This window comes from Gallinula chloropus (genome assembly GCF_964237585.1).
Source record: "Gallinula chloropus genome assembly, chromosome: 24".
Taxonomy (NCBI): Eukaryota; Metazoa; Chordata; class Aves; order Gruiformes; family Rallidae; genus Gallinula; species Gallinula chloropus.
In genome coordinates, this window is record NC_140109.1 from 1,496,762 (window position 1) to 1,516,978 (window position 20,217).

Genomic DNA, 20,217 nt, shown 5'->3' on the forward strand with positions numbered 1-20,217 from the left:
TAATCTTGACTTTGAAACGTGCCCTATTAGGCTGCTGATCTGCATTTCACAACTTCAACCCGTGCCCCGACTGGTCGCTTTCTGTCCTGTGTTCCCAATCTCCTGGGGGTGATTGTTCATGTGCTCTGTTTTTTGTGTTAACTAGAAGTCCAAGAAGGGAGCATGGACCAGCCCAGTGGAAGGAGTTTCATGCAAGTTCTTTGTGAAAAATACAGCCCAGAGAACTTCCCGTATCGCCGTGGACCTGGCATGGGCGTGCACGTCCCAGCAACTCCACAGGGCTCGCCTATGAAAGGTAGGTGCTGGTCTTTCTGAGCGTCTTGGGGGTTCTGGGTGAGATCTGTTTCTTGGCTTGTTCTTGCTTATGTTGAAAGAAGAATTGCCCCTAGATTAACTAAAAATAAAAACCCTGTTATGGTGCAATGTAGCGTGTTTCTTACTGGAGAGCTGAGAGAGGAGAGTTAACAAAGACAGAAAGTTGAGCTGACGACTGAATTGGCCGTGGTTGAGAGAAACCCAGGGCAGTTTCCCTGCCCCCATCTCTGCCAACATAACAGAATGAGAACGCTGTCACTGAAAAATGGAAATAAGGCCTCGTGCAGCACAGAGTTTTGAGGGTTCAGCAGCCCCTGGGGCTTGTTTTCTTCAGAGTAGTCATGCTGACTGTTTTACGAGCGGCTGCAGTGACAGATATTCTGATAGAGTTGGCTTAACAAATGCACAGCACTCTGTTTATATTCGTGGCTGGTCCTCATGCCAGCGGTGTCATGCAGTGCCCTCAGCCTGCCTCCATGCCTGCAGGTACCGGCGGCCAGCGAATGCATATTTCAATCCAAGTGATGGGTGGCTGGATCTCCAGCTAGGCTTCTTTTGTGACATGTGACTCGAATTTGTGTTTCCTTTGGTTCCCTTCTCAAGGCATCAAACGCTCTCTGAGCCTGTTTCTGCTGACCTAGTCAGAAATCCCCTCTCTCTCCTTTGCCTCTGACCTTCCTGTCTCGAGGGGGTTTCAGACAGATGTGTGTCTGAGTGCTGTGCTCCTCGTGTAAGTCCTTAAGCCTCCTAGGCTGCAGAATCCATGTCTCTCTCCTGCTCTTCAGACACTCTTTAGTCTTCCCTCACGTTCTGATGTTAGCCTTTGGCTCTTGGTTTGTACAGATGAGCCTGAGACTCGACATTTGTCTCACTAGAACTGCCCCTTCTTCGTGTAACCTCTCGCCCGTCTTGGTCTGTAAGAGTAGTTTAAATTTCCATCAGCCCCCGGGGGGAAAACAGGCGTGGAAGCCAGCTGGGTGAGGTTTATGCTAACTGTGTTTGACAGAGCAAAAAGGGCCTGAGTTCAGCTGGGGAGAAAATGTACCGTGTGTCACAGAAAATTAACGGGAACGGGAGATGGGCTTGATGGGATGTTCAGTCAGTGCCCTCTCCGCTTGTGTGCGAGCTCCTGCTTACCCGAGCTGTTGGGGTGCTGAGAAGAGGGCACGGTGCTGAGTCTGAAAATGTGCCCAAGACATGAGTTATGAGTGTGGCATGACTAATTTGTCCTTTAAAGAAGCCGAATGTTAATGAGCCAGGGAACCTGAAAGCTCAGATCACTCCAGGTGATTGTCTGCTGCTAGAAACCCTTTCTAGTCATGTAGCTGTCCTGTAACGGGGAGAGAGAAGAAGGGCCACCTCTTTAGGGAGAAGCTTGTTGTTAAGTTTTGACAGATTTTGATGCTCCAGAAGGATGGGAGGGGCTGTAATGTACGTGGAAGAGCCTAAGACTGATGCCTTGCCTTGCCTGATCTCTTGCATTGACATGGTTTCCTGTTACAAATCCAGAGCATTGAGCTTCCTCGTGTTTTGGTTCTAACAAATTGGACTGTGACTGAGATCCCTTCACAGCCCTTCTCTGTGAAATAGGTGTGAGAGTGTTTACCCACAGGAGAAGCAGCTGGAACGAAACCAGAGCAGAAACATGAAAGCCAGAGCAGAGACCTGAGTTTTTCCAGGATGTGACTGCTGAACTTTCTGCTCTGGTGTTACCAACCTCAAGCGGGCTCAGTACGGGAGGGTGAGGGAGCGTGGCTCTGTGCAGCTATCAGTGCCCCCAGTTCTGCACCCTATCTGCAGCAGCAGCAGCCTGGGGAGAAGCATATGTTCTGGCAAGAGCTGATATGAGACACTACGAGCTACAAAGGCCTGGCCTGGCCTGGCCTGGCTGTGGTGTGGCCAGCAGCAGCGACTGAAGGTCACTGATATCGAGTGGTACTTCATGTTCAGACCCAGAGAAGAATCCCTGGTGTCACTCACTTGTCATAAAAGCCATGTTACCCCGAGATCCTTAAATACATGTACATTGTGGAATTACTGGGAGATTTGGGGGGTTATATATATTTTTCCCTTTTTTCCCTGTTTGTTTTTCCGGAGAGTGTCACATTTGTGCTCGTGTTCAGCTTCTGTAGCTAAGCAAGGCAGTGCTGACCAGAGGGCATCTTTTATATTCCCTGCCTCAGATCGCCTCAACCTTCCCAGCGTGCTGGTCCTGAACAGCTGCGGCATAACCTGCGCCGGGGATGAGAACGAGATCGCCGCCTTCTGCGCGCACGTGTCTGAGCTGGACCTCTCTGACAACAAGCTGGAAGACTGGCATGAGGTAAAATGCTCACAGGAGCGTCTCTGCGAGTAGCTCTGCTGGCTATTGCTGCACACGTGGTGCAGGTTGTGAGTACTTTGTTTGCATAAAGGGGAGAAATTGCTGATTTTTGTTGCTTCTTTCTCATCCCTGCCACTGGTGCTTATTTCCTTTGACAACAACGGGGCAGTAAGCGTGAGGAATTTAATCCATCTGGGCACTTTGTTCCATTTGCCTCAGGACTCATGATCTTGGCCTGTGGGTAACAAATTCATGCTTCTGTTTTACCATGCAAAGCACCAGAACTGGCTTTTCTAACAGGAGGCTAACGAGCAGCGTGGGTTTTAACAGAGTAAGAGCTGAAGAGGTTTGAGTAGCAGGATTTGCTTCCCAGCTTTGCCTGTGGTGCTGGGCAAGGTATTTATTCTCTTGCCACTTTTCCTTCTCTATCTGCAAAACAGGCTTAATAATAATTACCTCAAAGGATATTTCTGAGGCCTCATTAATTAATTTGAGGAGCTGCTATAAAATCTTCAGAAACACTCAGATGAAACGTGCCCCATAAATGCAGTGTGGTACAAGCCAAACCATTGCAGTCTGAGTGCTGGTAACGCTTTCACACTGGCTGTCATTCCACTTTTATGGTAGCGGTGGAGATGTGTTGATTGTTGGAGATAGGTGGAGAAGAGCAGGATGGGCAACAGGAAAATTACCACCTGCTTCTGTTGCATCAAGCACCTGTGTCTTTAAACAGGTAGTAAACACAGTGTTTGCAGAGATGACCCAGATCTGGCCAAGGGTCACAAAGTCAGAAGTGGGAGAGGCTTCCCTGTTCTGTTCTTTCTCTGTTAGCCTAGCTCAGTGGGTGGGAGAGAGATCTTGGCCTTGCCTGTTTGGCTTAAGAGCTAGGGAAGAGGCTTTTGTACAAAGGGCATATCTTCTCAGGACTGGGATGGTGTCTCCTGACTCCTTTTAGTCTGGTCTGAAAGGCCTCCTTCCCCAGTAATGAGGTGCTGCCTCTGCTCTCCCTGTGCTGCTCTCAGAGAGCTGACCTCAGGTCTGGCAAACAGCCCCACGCACCCCTGGCACTCACAAACCCGGGGCTAATAACCTCCTAGGCTAAACTATGGCTTCAGTCTCCTGTGCTGCCCTTCAGGCCAGTTGCTCCCTGCCCAATTGTCAGCAGGCACAGAGGAGTATTCCTTGCCAGTCCTTCTGGAAGAAGAACTTTTGTGTCTCCTTTTCCTATTTCAGCCCAATGCTGAAAATATCCAGTTCTCCCAGTTGTTCACCCCCAGCCATATCTTTCTAAATCCTGTGTTGGTTCTGCTGCCCTGATGTCATTCATGTTTGTCCCCTTTGTCCCTAAGGCACAGTGCCCAAAACATGACATCACCTAAGAGGAGGTGTTCAGAGAGGCAGGCTAATTGCCTCCAGCCTCAGGTACACTTGAATTCAACCTTTTCACGAGGTAATTGCCCTTTGCTTGTGCCTGGGCCCCTGTTACTGACCTGTGTGTGTGTCATGCTCTGCCCCATCTCCTCCCATCCCAGGAGCTGGAGCTCTCTAGCCAGGGCCTCTCTGAGCTGGGAGCATTTTCTAGGTTTTTCCCTGAGTGTTAGCATTTAAACTGTTCTTGAAATGACCTTCATCTGTCTTATGGGTTCTGAATGTCTTTGCTTTGGCCTCTAATCTTGAACCACAACGGGATGGCAGCCTTTCCCGCTGTAGCACCCCTGCAGTTCAAGAAAACACATTGTGGTCAATTACTCTGGTCATGGAAAACCTAATGAGTAGAATTCCACAGAAGCCTCCCTCAGTGTGCCTGCTATCGAATTCTTCTTACAGCACTGTCCCAGTTTGCCTCTGCAACTGTTGCTCCCTTATCCCACTTCCCACTGAACCCAGTTACTGGTTACCTAGCTGAAGAGGGGGGTTAGATTGATGTGATGTGTTCTTTATGAATCGATGCAGCCTGCCTGTTCTGTTTACACAGTCGTTAATAGATGACCACAAACTGGTGGTCTAAAGAACCTGTTCCCATCTCTTCCTGTGTAGCAGCTGTCTCTAGGCCAGCACGTACCCTGATCCGTGGTGTATCCCAGAGCTGTACAATCATCATCTCTGGCTTTTCCTTTCTCTTTCTTGCTCTTTCTTCCTCCCCTCTCTGGTACTTTACCCTCAGGTGCACATTTATATACACAGTGAGTTATCCCAGCCTGCATGACTGGAACGTTTGGACTGGTTATCACAGTGATTCTGAAGGGTCCCCTTCTAGGAAATGGGGTATTATTGCATCAGGTCCAATTGCTGACTGATTCACATGTCTGTCTTTCTCTCTCCTTGTTTTGTTTTGTTTTGTTTCCCCTCCCCACTTAGGTCAGTAAAATCGTGTCCAACGTTCCCCACTTGGAGTTTCTAAACCTGAGCTCCAACCCTCTCAGCTTGTCTGTCTTAGAGAGAAGGTGTGCTGGGTCCTTCGCCGGTGTTCGCAAACTCGTGCTCAACAACAGCAAAGCTTCCTGGGAAACAGTCCACACAATCCTGCAGGAATTACCAGAGTAAGCATGGGCAGTGGGTGCAGAAAGGGGCGCTCCCTGGGCTTACCAGATCATATGAGGGATGAGAGGGGTGTGAGAATGCCAACACAATGGAAAAAGGGAATTTTGATGTGTTTGGGAGCTTGGGAACTGGCTGGATGAATGCTTTATATTGTCTTCAAAGCTGAACCGCTGTGGCAGTGCACAACCTGGGACTTCCCATCCAAATCTCAATACCAGAGATGGATCATCACCTGAACAGCAGAGGAGTTGACAGGCTTTCCTCTGAGTCACCGCAGCACGTGGGGCAGCGCATACCTGTGCTAATAGCTTTTGAATGGGGCATAAGGCTGAGGGTCTGGCCCCTTGTCAAGTAATATGTCATCGTGCTTTTCTCTGCAAAAGTGTTGATTTCTGTGGCTTGGCCACAGTCCACCTTGGCAGTGGCATTCTGCTTCCACTGATGGCCTCAGTGGCTTCGTTTTGATGACAGACTCCTCTCCGTACAGTTTTGTGAGCGGAGATGATTCACACAGTATATCCCATGTGGCCAGCGTATGCGTCCCTGGGGTTAGGAGAGCTGCTGAAGACTTAGTGGCACCTGTACTGTATTTACAGGGAATCTTTGGCAGAACCAGTATGATGATTCATACTGGGAGGCTGGGGTGCTTAGAGGTGTTCTTAGTCTGTGGAGGAAGTTTTGGGATGGGAGCAGGGATGTAGTTGAAACACTCTGGGGTGCCCAAAGGTCTTCTTGACACCAAGGTTTCCAATCACATAAGAGCTGTTAGAGAGAGTTGTGTTAAGATCATGTGTGTGTGTGTCCCTGTACCTGGGATGTCAGCCATCTCCAAAGGCACGTTGAGACAGTGATATGATCTTTCTTCCCCTTACAGCTTGGAGGAGCTCTTCCTGTGCCTTAATGACTATGAAACAGTGTCTTGCTCTCCAGTTTGCTGTCAGTCTCTCAAGTTACTCCACATAACTGACAATAATCTTCAAGACTGGACTGAAATTCGAAAGCTGGGAATTATGTTTCCATCGCTGGACACTCTTATTCTGGCGAACAACAACCTCACGACCATCGAAGAGTCGGCAGACTCCCTAGCAAGGCTGTTCCCCAACCTGCGCTCCATCAATCTGCACAAGTCAGGTGAGAGCCGCACGCCTGTTGTGGGCAGCGCTTGTTCGAGTGGCTCTTTGAAACCCTCCCCTTGGGATGGCGGCTTCTCAGGCAAGAAAGGATCCTGCCCATCTCCGTGGGCTTTTCCTGCTGCTTCTGGTAGTGAGTCGGTGTCTGAAGGATGAGTCAGAGTGGTTATTCCAAATGAGCTGGCAGAGCTTGTTTGTACCTTCGTAATTCCCCTCTGTTTCCTGTCCCTGTCTCGGGTGCTGCTGGCTGGAGAAGGATAAATGAATGTCTGGCAGTGGAGGGAAGGAAAGAATCCCACTGGCCTTTACTCCTTGTTTTATCTTGGGTAAAATGAGTGGATACATGGCTATGTGGCACATAAGGACCGAGCGTTCACCAGCAAAAGCTGGCTGTCATCTTGTGCTCAGTTACTGGAAGCCTACTGTAAGTCATGCTTGAGGCTGCTGTTACGCTTCAGCCCCAGAGAGTTTTTCAGTCAACACCCCCAAAAGAGAATAAGCATTTGGCATACCAGGAAGGGCACCCCACACTCAGAGAGAGGGAGCTGCAGGGCAGCTCCTGAAGGCTGGGACGTGTTTCTGAAGTGACACCTATGCCAGAAGCTCTTCTTCAGGAGTACTTAATGCATCATCATCTTTTGTTCTTTACAGCTTTATATGCTGTGCAGGTGGTAGTTAAGTGTTAGCCGAGGTACAAGGTCCTTTATTAACATGCTCTGCGACATAAGTATCGAGGAATCCCAATAATGAAAGCTTAAAGCTGACTGCAGGGAGAAAAGCCTGTTAAGCTGGATTTGAAAGCGCTGGCTCACCGAGGAGCAAGCGCTCCTGTGGTAAGTAGGTGTGCAGTTTGGATGCCAGGCGTTTAAGAGCTCTGGATTCTGTGTGGCGAGGTGGTTTGGGAGCTGAAAGTCAAATAGGGATCCCAAGGAGCGTGTTGAACTTCTTCCCTTTTATTTCTTTCTGTAGGGAAGGAAAGTGCTGCACCCCAAACTCCCCTCACCAAGTCTTTTCTTCCGAGCAGGTCTGCATTGCTGGGGAGACATTGACAAGTTAAATTCTTTCCCTAAGCTCGAGGAAGTGAAATTGCTGGGAATCCCTTTGCTGCAGTCCTACACCACCGAGGAGCGCAGGAAGCTGCTAATAGCCAGGTCTGTTGCTCGTTTGCTCCGCTCCGCAGCAGCGTGACGTGGCAGCGAATGGCCAGGAGTGGGTACCAGGAGAAAGAGGCTGTTAGGAGATGGGGTTTTGTCTAAATTTGAGCTTTTTTTTGTTGTGGGGGTGAGTGGGAGTAGCAGAAATTTTAAGTCTGACCTCTCAGCTTCTCAGAGAGTGTTTTTGAGTCTCACACGTGCCCGAGCACACGCTGCATACGTGTGGTGCAGTGCTGCACGTGCTTAGCTTTCAACATGTGTGGAGAAACTGTGTGGAACTTGCCCCTTCTCCTGAGGGGACCAAGGTGTAAGCTGCCCAGCAGGCTTCTCCTGGGGGTGGTAGCCTTTGATGGTGACCGTCTAGTCACCCTGTCTCTGTTTCTCCTCTCGCTGACCGTATTTCTTGGTGTCTGCATGCAGGTTGCCATCTATCATCAAGCTCAACGGAAGCATCGTGGCCGATGGGGAGAGGGAGGACTCTGAGAGATTCTTCATCCGTTACTACATGGAGTTCCCAGAGGAAGAAGTCCCGTTCAGGTAGGAATGCTTTGCTATGGAATGGAGAGCGGGGCAGAAGGAAAGGTGACAGAACAGAGGATGCTGTGTGGTGTGGGGAATGCAGACTAGCTGTTCCATGAAAAAACATCCCTCACTTTGCTCCTGTCCTGCCTTCCTCAATCTGTTTTAGTTCATGTCATTATACCAGAGTGTTGTCTGATGACTTGTAGAATTACTTCTGAGTCAGATTCGGTCTTAGAGTGTCCACGTCAAGTGCCATTAAACAACATGACTGTTCAGTTCATGATCTTCATTGCTTCCTGGCCTCCCTGATGGCTGGCCTCATAATCCACCTGTGTTTGGGAGTCCCCAAAAGCCAGTACAGACCGTGCTCTCTGGTGCCAGGCCGGGGCATCTAATTCTCTTGACCATCTGGTGTGTGGAATGGGACTGGCGATGGGAAGCTGTCTCCTCACTTTCAGGCCTGCAGATAGCCAGGCTGATGGTTTTCCTTTGCCAAACAAGTCTGCCCAATGATCCGTTAATCTTGGTAAACTAATGAACTTTGACAGATGCTGTTCAGTTGGTGTCTTCTCTGTGCCAGCATCTACTTACTGCTTCTTAACGGGCTGAGGAAGGATCAGGGAGCATCGGGCAGCTGCATTTACGTGTCTTTTGCCCTAAAACCCTTGTGTGCTTTTTGGATGGCAAAGCTTCGGAGCCCTATTGTAGGGAGGGGGTAGGACGAGACTGTGTGTGTGTGTCTGGGGCACAGACAGAGGTGGGGACAAACTGAGGTGGAGAAGGTTAAAGGTATGGCTTGTGATGGATGGCAGAGGTGCGAACTGGGTCCGATCAGTGTTTACATTGGCTGGTCAGTGTTTCCCCCAGCTTAGGGGTAAAATGCCTCTTGTTTCTTTGAAACTCAGTGTTTGCAACCTGCCAGGACAGTAAGAGCACGGGCAGGCTGGCACGGGCAGCGAGGGCACGGCGTTTTGTATAAATACCCACTGGTTCAGTGATTATAGTATTTGGTAAAGACACTGGGGTCAGTTCAGAGGCAAAGGGTGCCAGTGCAGTCAGGGAGACAGACAGCTGGTGATCTCTCTTGTGCCTTTTTCTGAGGACAAGCCCTGGCTTGTAATTTTAGAAGCCCTTGAAGCAGAAAAATGGAAAGAAACATTGGAAGGGATAGCAGCAGAGGCGGAGAGCACAGGGCAGAGGAAGGGGGGAGACAGGGGCCCTGAGCCTGTGCTGCTGCTCCCAACACAACTTACTTTCCATCACACTTTTATTTCTAAGAAAACGGTTGCATGCCTCTGTCTGTGGCTCCAGAAGGGGAGCCCAGCAGGGCAGCTGAACCCAGCACTGCAATGGGGCTTGGGCTGACCTGGAAAACCAGCCAGGAGGAGGTGAGGCAGCCCCTCGCGCTGGAAGCAGTGTGGTTGGTTGCAGACTTGCAAGGGGGGAACTAGGGTGCCAGTAGCCCTTGAGGCCTGCTGAAGCGGTTGTGCTGTCCAGAGGAGGAAGGGTTTGCACACTGGAGGGAAGGTAAATAAATAGCTGGCAGGCTCTGAATTGTTCCCTGACGGGCTTGTGTCTCTGGGTATTGCGGTGACAGATGCTTTGCATGGCCAGGACCTGTGTGTTGTCGAGAAGGGCACAGCAGGCTATAGCTTTAGACATGCAGGATGCTGCTGTTAGGACGTGGACTTTGGCCACCTGTGTGATTACACACCACTGGAGATGGTTTCCAGCTCATTTAGGAAATTACTAGTACCTCACCCATCCAAGGAAGCTGGGCTGACCTTGCCCAACACGCGAGCTTTATGCTGTTTGGTAGGACACAGGAGAATTGCCTCCCCCTCTTGATTTCTTAACCTTGAAACAGTGCTACCACCCTTTTCCTGGTCAATGGGCTCTTTGTCTGAATCCCTTCATGTGTGCAGCGTTTCCAAGAGACTTGTGCAGCTACCAAAGAGGGTTGTTCCCTCCTGGAGGAGCTGTGTGCTGCTCCGGACTGTTTTCTAAGGAGGCTGCAGGTGAGCTGAGAGCAGCCCCGGTGCTGAGGGATGGGGTTTGGTTCCTGGGCCCATGCACAGCAGTAGGAGGGGAAGCCTGGTGTTCTTTGCAGAGGGATTTTGTGTGTGTGTGTGACTAAAGCTTCCCCTTGTTTGCTCCCAGATCTGGCGAGGTCTCTCAGAAGGTGGTTCCTAATTAGGATCTAATCGGAACGGGTGCGTGTTGCTGCCAGGGGTATGGCATCTGCATTGCAGTGCTGCCAGAGCAGAGGAAGAAGTCACACTTGGGCAGGGAAAACTTGAGAGCACAAGCTGCCCCCTCCACGCTCTGGGCTGCCACATGCAGTCAGTGAGCAGCAGGCTCTCTCACAGCAAAGCCCTGCTTGTGCCCTGCATCTCGGTGGGCTGCGGCTCGAAGGGACGGGAGAGGCAGGGAAGGGGCAGAGGGATGGCTCTGCCTCTGCATGGCGTGGGTTGGAGCAGAGCACCGAGCGGACAATCCGATATTGGCTGCCTTCTGGAGTGACGTCTTTGTGTCTGTGGGTTTTTAATGAGTCCTCTGCTTGTCTGGCCTGCTGTTTATCTGCAGAGCATCACAGGCGCTTTTAGCCAGGCTCCGTTCTTCAGCATCCTCTGCTCTGGCAGCCAGCGCCTGCCAGGCTGCCTGTGCTGATGAGGGAAGTCTCTAGGGCATGGAAGCCCCTCAGGAGCAGTGTGCTTTTGTCCTTATTGATTTGAGGGAAGCCAGCCATGCAGACTCCTGACTTTCTCTGCAGGCTGTGAGCCTTGTTCTGTCCTTCCTCTACACGAGAAAAATTTAGACAGCAATGCCTGACCCTCCACACATTCACAGCGTGGGTTTGGGGAGTCTCAGCCCACTCGTGGTACGTCTGTCTGTCAGTGTGCTGGAGGTTTGTCCCCCTCTTTACACCCTCCCCACCATCAGCCCTGTGCATCCCAGTTTCCTTCAGGGTGGCAGTCCTCCTGGGCAGCATGCAGGTCAGCAGCGGCACCCACACTATGGAAGAAGTCCTGCCTGCCAGAGCCAGGCTGCCTAGCACCTGCTCATACTGGGGGTAGTACCCAGTAGGTAAAATACGGGGAGAACGTTGTCTCCTCTCAGTGCTCATTGCTTTTCCAATTACCTGGGCCTGATCCTGTCCCAGGTGGCTGTGGGAGGAGGGCACCAGCCTGCTTTTGGGCACTCAGCACCAGCGAAGGCCTGCTCTGTCCGTGGGACTGGGGAAATCCTAGCACGTTGTGGCCCTTACCTCATTTCCCTGCAGACAGAGGGGCTGCTGTTCTCCAGGAACATTCCACCTTCAGCAGGGCTCCCAGGGGCCACCCGCCCTGCCAGGTCCCATCATCTCTCGACAGGGGCCGTGACACAGCACCGATCGCATTCAGCTCAGGCTGGGATGGGGAACAAAAAGAGCTTTCTGTGCAGCACACAGCAGAGGCCTCTGAAACGTTACCTTCCCCCAGCAGCCCCCTCAGCCTTTGTCATTTCAGTCACGCTGTGTTTTGTCTCGCTGCATCGCCTCTTTCCCAGCCGGGCAGGGGAGATGCAGCCTTGCCTGACGGAGCCAAACCCGTTGAAGGCAGCAGGAGGGTGAGATGGGCTCTCCATTGCAGGGCACAGCTCCCTGGGATGGACCCTGTGGAGGCACTTGGAGAACTTGGCTCCAAGGAGGAAGTGAGGGTGGAGTGTGTGGCTCTGCTAGTGAAACTCCCAGCTTGGCTCAGAGTAGGTGTGAAGGAGTGCTTGGCAAGCCGTGCCCAGTGTGCTGTTGGCTTCCAAACCAAGGCAGCTCACCTTGTCTCGGTCATCATGGTGATCCCACCCTCAGTGGAGGACCTAGATGGCCTTGTGGAAGACAGCAGGAATGTCTGGAAGTCAGTCTGCTGTGAAGCAGACTTGAGCAAAGTGCTGGCTGAGCTGTGAGATGTTTCAGAAGAGCCGTGTGCCAGCTAGTCACTGACACGGAGGATGAGGACAGCTCATTGCTGTTGGCGTGCTGGTTTTAGCTCCCAAAAATCTGGTGGGCTTGAGATGAATCACGCCTTGGAATCTGTCCTTACCCTCTTGTCCCCCAGTGACCGTGCTCTCTGTGCAGAGGCTTGGTTGTACTTTGCAGCCTTATTGTGCCTGTGGATGTTGGGAGCTGAAGCAGGATAGTACCGGAACATGCAACAGGAAGACGTGCCCCAGCTGTATGAGCATCTGTACCGTAACTCTGGCCTTGTTTAACTTCCCAGGTATCATGAGCTGGTCACAAAGTATGGGAAGCTGGAGCCCTTGGCAGTCGTGGATCTCCGGCCACAGAGCAGCGTGAAGGTGGAGGTTCACTTCCAGGATAAGGTGGAAGAGATGTCCATCCGTCTTGATCAGACTGTGGCAGAGTTGAAGAAGCACTTAAAAACTGTGGTGCAGTTGTCAACAAGCAACATGCTGCTCTTCTACCTGGACCAGGAAGCTCCTTTTGGTCCCGAGGAGATGAAGTACAGCTCACGAGCGCTGCATTCCTACGGCATTCGGGATGGGGATAAAATCTACGTGGAACCCAGAATGAAGTAACCTCTCTTGACCCTGTGAGCGCCGGCGCCTGCGCACGCCTGCCCCACACACCCTCACACATGCATTAAGGAGTTTTGGCAGGGGTTTGATTTCGGTCGGTTGAGCTTTGGTTGTGTTTCTGTAGCAGGTGATTTCATGGCCCAGAGGAGGTGCCCTGATGTGAGAACCGTGCCTGCCCTCGGCTGCAGGTGACCTGGAGGTGACAAGCGACTTCAGTGCGTGTGTTTCTGTGTGTGTGATACCTTGATGTTTCCTTTGACGCTCCGGTATACTCGTGATTTGGCATGAATGGTCATTTGTCCCAGCTAAGGAATGCTAGGGTCCATAAGGGAGGGGATCGGTTGGTGCAGAATTTGAACCTTTTTTTTTTCCTTTTTCTAAATTTTTGGGGATTTGGCTCCACCAGAGCACCCTGTGGCCTAGCTATCTGACTGTAGCTCGAGCTTGCTGAAGTTTTTTGGGGTTTTTTTTTTTTTTGCAGCTGGGTGTTGTCTCAACCTCTTGTTGCACTCGAGTCCACTGCAAAGGTCTAAACCAGTATTCCGCTTGATCCAGAGCTCAGGTACTTAGTGCATCCACCTAACGCCGCTGGTTTGCTTTCTAGGAGTGCACGAAACAGGGCAAAGAGAGGGACTGGGTAGAAAGAAACACTTTCTTCCCAAAATACTTTCTGTCCACGCCAGGCTGTGCTGAGCTTTGAGGGGGGAGATAAAGGTTTCACTGCCCGTCGCACAGAGCATCCGCAGCCTGCAGCACTGGCACTCTGGGCAAAGGGAAGTGTGGATGGTGGTGGGTGGGTGGGTGTTGTGTTGGAAGGGCTTGGAGAGCTACAGCTCGAAAAGGGGTTGAAGAGCAGGTTCCCCCTTTGGCTGTGCTTCATCCCAGCGGTGCTCAAGAGATCCCTCCTGTATGCGCTTAGGCTTGTGCCAGGTTGCACTGCGAGCAGGATGGCCAAAACCGCTCCCCTGGGAGGGAGGAAGAGTAAAGCTGAACCTCGTGCTTGTGTCTGTTGCACCAGAAAGGAAACTGGGCACTTTCCCCAGGGACCCCTGGCTGCAGGGTCCCTGCCTGGGGTCCAAGCTGGGACAGTGTGTGGGCTTGGGTCAGTGTCAAGAAGACGAGTGGCAGAGCAACTAGACTGACATGTATTGGAAAGCAGCTTTTCACTACCCACACTGGCTTCCCCCACACGCACCTTGTAGGCATCACGTGCTGCTGCGTAAATTAGCCCCCGTCTTGTACTGCAGAGCAAATTCCCTTGTGTGAGGAAACCAACTTCCCTTCCCTCCCTTCCTTCCCTACTTCTCTCCCCCTCCTTCCTTCTCCCTGTTTCTCCCCCATTTCACATTCCCATGCCCTCCCTTGTCCCTCCACCCTCCCGAGGAGTGGAAGACTTTCCCGATGCCCTAGCACTGAGCAGCCAGGTACCAGTGTTTGTAGCTGTGCAGTGAGGGCTCCAGTTACATATGAACTTCTGACCTGAGTTTTGAAACGTCCCCTTATCCCCACACGCACTTTCTCTCCCATGATGCTCTCATCCCACCTCACCAGGCTCTTTTTATATTCTTGGAGTTGTGTATTTCTCTTCATACTTCACTTAGATCGTGGGGCGGGGGAGGATGGGAGGGGCGAAGTATTATCTCCTAGTCTTCAGGTTCAGGATGTGGGGACTGTTGGAAGGGGAGTAGTTCTGCATCCAGGGTAAAGATTAAAAACAGGAGGGCTCAAGGCAAGTTAATCATTTGTGCCTCACCCCTCCCTGCCAAATATGTCCCATCTCCTGGCCCCGTTGAGATGAGCGATAGGGAAGGGAGCCAGGCTCGCCCTGGGTACCGTAGAGGCTGCGGCATGCAGCCACGGAGCCGGTAGAATGGAAGGGTGGGGAGATGGCAGCAGTGTAACATAAGATGATGCTTTTATAAGCTAGAGCTTTACTGAAGATGTATTTTCCATTTGGGCAGAGAAAGGCATTCGCTGCCTTATAGCAGAACTCTTAAGCCAACACTTCTGTATGATATATACATACGTACGCATAGGAGAAGTTGTGTTTAATAAGATATTTTGTTATAAAAAAGTTTTATGAAGATATGGTTGTTTAATATTAGAAGCCTATTTCTCCCCTTGACCTCCCAGTTCAGTAGGTCGCCCCGCAGTCGCTGTGGTGTCAGAGGTGAGCGACCGGCGGGGATGCAGAAGTATCTCTGACCTAATTCTAGAGAGCAGTAATTGCCCTTGTAGGTATATTTATGGCATTGTAACCGGTATTAATGAGATGCTGTAACTGTTGACCAACTCTCTCAGCACAATTAAATGTCTCTGTTTCAGAGAAGGAAATAAACACAGACCATTAAAGAATTGAATGGGGTGTTAAAGAAGACCCAGATATGTGCTCTTAGCTGGTCCGCTGAGTCGTGCTTTTCTTTCGGGCAGACCCAGTGGGAATGGGAAGATGGAAAAGGAGAACATCTCCGGGCATGTGAGGTCAACAGGCACCATGATGTAGTTGCCAGGGATTTGGTGATAACGCCCAAACTGGCTCCCCTGCGTGGTTTGGGTCACGATATGAGTAGCACCACTTTGCTGCTCTGTCGGGGGAAGGAAGGTTGATCTGGATGACGTTCCCAAGCCGTTCAGCCGTGCAGCCAGCAGAGCCCTGGTGAGGTGGAAACCAAACTTGCCTGTTGGCTTCCCAAGAAGAAAGAGTCCTGGCCAGAACCCGGGATCAGTGTATGTGTCCTGATGACTGACTTAGAAAACCAGGGCCAGGTGGCACACGTTGGATGTGGCCAAATACCCCAGAGTGGTTTGCTTTCCTTTTGTAACACCTTCCTGGGAAGGGCCTTGTACGTGGGCTGTGTTACTGCCTAACAGGGACCCCTGTCCTGGGGAGAGACAGGAGGGCTCAGAGCAGGAGTGGGTGCTAAGAATCCAGGAGGGTCCTGAGGCAGCAGGAGGTTCCGTTTCAATGGGTGTGATGTGACAAGGGCTTTGCCGGCACACATGTGCTGTAGTGAAAGGGCCTTGTGAGCTTCCCTGGCCTTTGTGTCCTCCTGTCCTAGAGCTGCTTCTATGGAGACCCCTTCCCTCATTCACTCCAGTCTGTGCATGAAGGCTGTGGGCAGTCTGTGTGGTGGGAAGAGCACCTGGTTCAGGAGGAATTAGGTGACAGCTGTATGCCAAAGTGTCGCACGGCTCCGTGCGCTGAGATCAGGTGCTGTGCTGTTGAGGTTTTGGATGCGTTCCTAGTGAATCTCCGTGTCCTGACCAGATGTTTCAGGTGGTGGTACGAATACGTGTGGTGTGGTGACTGTCCTCTGCTCCCCTGGTGGGATTTGTCACCCCCTGTATTGGGGGATGCATACACCTTGGTGTGGCTTGGAGCAGGTCGGAGGAGCCGCCCCACATGGCTTCTGGGGAGAGGCTCTGGGTGTGCCCTCGCCTGTTCAGCTCTGGGATCCAAAGGCAGCGAAACGGCAGCTCTGCCTCTGTGGGCTGCTGGTTCTGCTTATAAGTGGGATTCTGGAGGTTCTGTGCAGGTGTGGAAATGCAGCCTAAGTGCTGGAAACAGCCCAGAGGCTAAAAGATGTATTCCTGGCAGCTGTGCCTCCTCGTGTGGCTCCTCTGGAGATGCCGTCCCTGGAGCAACACGAGAGGAGCCTGAGCTGTCTCAGCCTTTGCCCTGTGAGCACTTTTCTGCTGCTACTGGGAACTTCGTGTGTAATGTAAGTGGGAAGCTCTACTCTTGTTCCCTATTAATGATGCATCCGTAGGGAATTTTAAGGAAAAGGAAGAACAGCAAGTCCACCTTGGGGGGGGTGTGTTTTATGCTGGTTTCTCTCCTGGGGAATACACTTCCTGCTCCCACAATTTGCCTTTGGTTTGCTCGCAGACTTGGCAGTGGAATTCAGGCCAAACAGGTGACTGGTTTGGATGAGTTCAATAAACTTCCCTAAGTTTTTACACAAGAAAAGTGTCCTGAGTTTTGCACTTTTGTGTCCCCTCAAGCAAAACGTTTCCCCTCACCTCACCCACATGGGTACCACCGAGGTCTTTGGTTCTGCTGAGGGGTCATGCCGGGTCTCTGCCCGTGAGCTCGGGCACAGCCGGCTCAGAGATGCTGCTTGTCAGAAGGAGAGGTTGCAGTGCTGGAAACCCTAAGTCCTCTTCTGGATTGTACTTCTCTGGTGTGGTGGCCCATCTCCACTTCCAGGTGAGGAACAAGGCTTGAGGTTGCTCTGTTACCTGTGCCGTGTCCTCGGTGGGATGGGCCTCTGGGTTAAAAGGAGTTTCACCCCTGGGGATAAGGCTTGTAGCTGCTGGGGGGGGATGGAGGGCAGTGTGACCAACTAAAGCAGCACCCATGGGCCTCGCCTGCACCGAAGGACCCTGGGGAGAGGCGGGAGGAGGCAGATGGGATGCAGATGAGATGGCATCTCTTGATGGGATGCAGCTCCAGGGCAAACCCCTCGCTCCCGGTGCACTAGGTCAGGATCCCCTCAAATGGGAATGCGACAAGGCGCTGCCTGCAGTTGCTCTGCCCGGGGCAAGCAGGCAGAGACCCCCTTGTCTCATCCTTTAATGCTTCTCTTTTCCCAAAGGCAGGCAGGGGAAGGAAGCTTTCTGCTAGAAGGAACACCAAAAAAAAAAAAGAAGTGGTTGGTTGTTCAGCTGCAATGCACTCGGCACCGCATGATGGGAGCACCCCCTGCCAACAGAAAATAGCCTGGAAGACAAAGTCTTTCCCCAAAGAGGCAGAGAAACCTAATCAAACTTCATCAGCGTGGACTTGCCCAGGATGAACAGGACCAGAATATTAAACCACCAAAGGAGCAGAGGGACACCAGTCCTCACCAGTTTTCCCTCTCACAGTGCAGAATGAGATGAGTCAATTGATTTCCCCGTGGCTGCCAGCACTTAAAATTGGTACAGGAGGGAAAGGAAGAGCCAGGGCACACAGTGAGAGGCAGGCTGGAAGCAACCTGCCCCTGGAAAATCAGTTGCTGCTTTGTAGCCCCCCCCGCCCTCCTAAAGTGGCTTAGAAAAGGGGGAAAATCAAAAAGGAGAAAGCAATGAAAGCTTCCTGCTAGCCAGGCCCTGCTTGGAGGGAGGATGAGGAGAAAGCAAACTCTGGGATCTGCTGTGGAGGTGGTTTTCCTGCCCGGCACACCATGTACTGAAAGACAGCGCTGAGGTAAGATACAGCACCTAACATACAGGCTTCTAGGAACACCTGGGGCCTGGCAAGAAGCCTGGGCTTTTAGGTGCTTCTCATGTGGCTGCTGGCATTCCTGTCCCCTCTCCGTTCCCGAGGAAGGGCAGGGAGCGGGCGTGCGGGATGTGCGGGAGGGATACCGACCTCCTAGCCAGGAAAATAGGTAGTAAAAAAGGTCCCCACCCAAAATGTCATAAGGGAAAACCCTTCTTCTGCCAGGGCTGGGCCTCGGGGTTATGTCTGTGAGAATGTGTCCTAGTGCTTTCCCACCACAGACTGCTGGGCTTGGAGCACCGCCTGCCTTCACCGAGCCTTAATGCAGGCTGAAACCTCAGCTCCGTAATGGGGTCCTTCCCTTGGCACCCTTCCTTCACCCCACAGACCCCTCTCCTCTGACATTGGTGTGCTTGACGTTAAGACAGGGATCTTTTCCTGGGCTATGGCCAGAGCTTTGGGCTCTGTAAGGCAGTTGGAGGCTTGGAGCCTCCAAAGCTTTGGTGAGGTGCATGGAAACACTCATGGGGTGGCAGCTGGTGAACAATAAGCATCCTCGGTAGCTGCTGAGCTCCAGTGGCCATGGGGTGTGGGCATGGTGTGTATACACCTGCCTGCCTGGAACCCCACACCTGTGGAAACCCCCTCCCTAGACCTCAGCCACACCTGCAGCCCCGGGTTTGGCCCTCCAGGTCGCAGTGTGCCCTGCGAAGCCTCTGTGCTCATCAGGACATGGTGTTCCTTGGGGTGGAGGGCAGAGGGTTGGAGGTAGAGAAGAGGTTGGGTTCTTGGTGCCTGCAGGAGAAGGGACACAGGACTGGAAGAGGATTTGGCAGCCAGCTGCCTTGGGTGCTGTGGGCACTTGCAGGCGTACCATGCAGGGAAAAGCCTGGTGGAAACCACAGCTTGTACCAGTGAGAAGGGTGATAATGCTCATAGCAGTCCCCACCGGCTTGGGGCCAAACCCCAGCCGTGCCTTCCAGAGAGGGTGGAGGTGGGACCAGCAACGAAAGCCTCTCAGGCAGGTTTGCAGAGGGCTAAGCTTGTCCTCTTCCACCTGCAAAAGCAGAAGTGAGTTACAGAAAGTAAAGCAAGACTGGGACAGAAAAGTGACTCCATTGAGACCTTGGGGCACTGCCTTTGAACAGGGCTTTAAGCCTAGCACTCTGGGATGCTAATCCTGTAACATTATATAGAGGGGGGTTTTATTCCCTCCCCCCCACCCCCTGCCTCACACAAAGAAGGAAGGGGCTCCATTCTTCTGAGGGATGGGGCTTTTTTTTCCTTCAGCGAAAAGTGATGCTGAGCGGCAGGGCCACGAGCCCAGCTCCAGCCCTCTGACATTTCCATCTGAAGGGGGTGAGCTTGTGGGGAAGAAAGAGGCTTCTCTCCCTCTCCAGGCCAGAATCTGATCTCCAGATTAGCTTGCTGGTTATCAATAGAGGCAAGAGCCGTGATTGCAACTCAACACTCCTCCAGCCCTGGAACAGCATTGAAGGAATCAGGCTTTTCAATTGCGAGAGCGAGGGGACTGCAGCATCGCTTCAGTCATCGGCAATAGTTGGCAACGGAGGACCGGGATGCATTCTCCATTGACATAGGATTTCTCCCTGCTCTACCACGCTTGGTCTAAAGTTTCAGACCCGATTGCTCCTCTGGTCTACAAATCAGGTTGGTAATTTTTTTTTTTTCCCCCAATACCTAAAAATTAGTAATGTTGGATGTGATAAGTGATGTATTCCTTATTGTCTGTCGTGTTCCTTGAGTGGTGCTGGTCCCGCTCTCCTTCTTGGACTGCCTGAGTCCCCCCCCAGTTATCACCTGTCTGGTCTCTGCAAATGAACCCGCAGTGACTTAGAGTTATTGTCTACATAAAACTCTGTCATCCCCCTTTCCCCTTCCCAAGGTTGGGAATGTGGTAGAACTTTTCCTTGGTGGAAGGAATTGCTCTTAGTGCAGAACGCAGTAGCTGGAAGCTGGCTGTGGCTGGCGTCGATGCCAGCGGCACGCTGCGGAGCGGGGAGCCGCTTCCCTTCCATCATATTTGGCACTTTCCAAGCTCCTGGTAACAGGAGTCAAGCGGGAGGGATGTGGGACAGGCAGACGATGGTGGGTTCCCCACGCTGGGTGCGTTACGGGTGTCTGAGGGTGTATTTACAAGGAGTCAGGTGTGCTGGTCCCTGTACGTCGGAGGAACAGATCTATAGGGAGAGCACAGAGAGATGCTGAGTTTGGGGAGTGGTCTGAAGTGTGCGGGATGTATAAAGCAGAGAAGGTAGACAAGCTGGTGTTGAAACCAAGGCTGTAGGTAGCACATACAGTCTGTGCCTGAAGCTGACCATGTACTTTCCCCGTGGGTGCACACACTCCGGGAGCACAGGCTGCTCTCTGGGTGCTCTCGGGGAGCGTGCCCGTGTGTAACGAGCAGAAGGGACAGGCAAAGAAATCAAA

At 52.0% G+C, this 20,217-nt stretch overlaps 1 protein-coding gene across 1 annotated transcript; it reads left to right on the forward strand.

Moving 5' to 3' along the window:
* The first annotated feature begins 150 nt into the window (after positions 1-150).
* TBCEL (tubulin folding cofactor E like) lies at positions 151-13,043 on the forward strand. Its single transcript, XM_084274857.1, has 7 exons — positions 151-295; positions 2,499-2,638; positions 4,997-5,178; positions 6,054-6,310; positions 7,334-7,460; positions 7,884-8,000; positions 12,242-13,043. The coding sequence occupies exons 1-7, from the start codon at positions 163-165 to the stop codon at positions 12,558-12,560; spliced, it is 1,275 nt and encodes a 424-aa protein (XP_084130983.1). The 5' UTR covers positions 151-162; the 3' UTR covers positions 12,561-13,043.
* The last annotated feature ends 7,174 nt before the right edge of the window (positions 13,044-20,217 follow it).

Coding starts and splice junctions, on each gene's coding strand:
- TBCEL (XM_084274857.1), top strand. CDS start 163: ATGGACCAGCCCAGTGGAAGGAGTTTCATGCAAGTTCTTTGTGAAAAA. Junction 5,179..6,053: donor ATCCTGCAGGAATTACCAGA/GTAAGCATGGGC, acceptor TTCCCCTTACAG/CTTGGAGGAGCTCTTCCTGT. Junction 7,461..7,883: donor AGGAAGCTGCTAATAGCCAG/GTCTGTTGCTCG, acceptor GTCTGCATGCAG/GTTGCCATCTATCATCAAGC.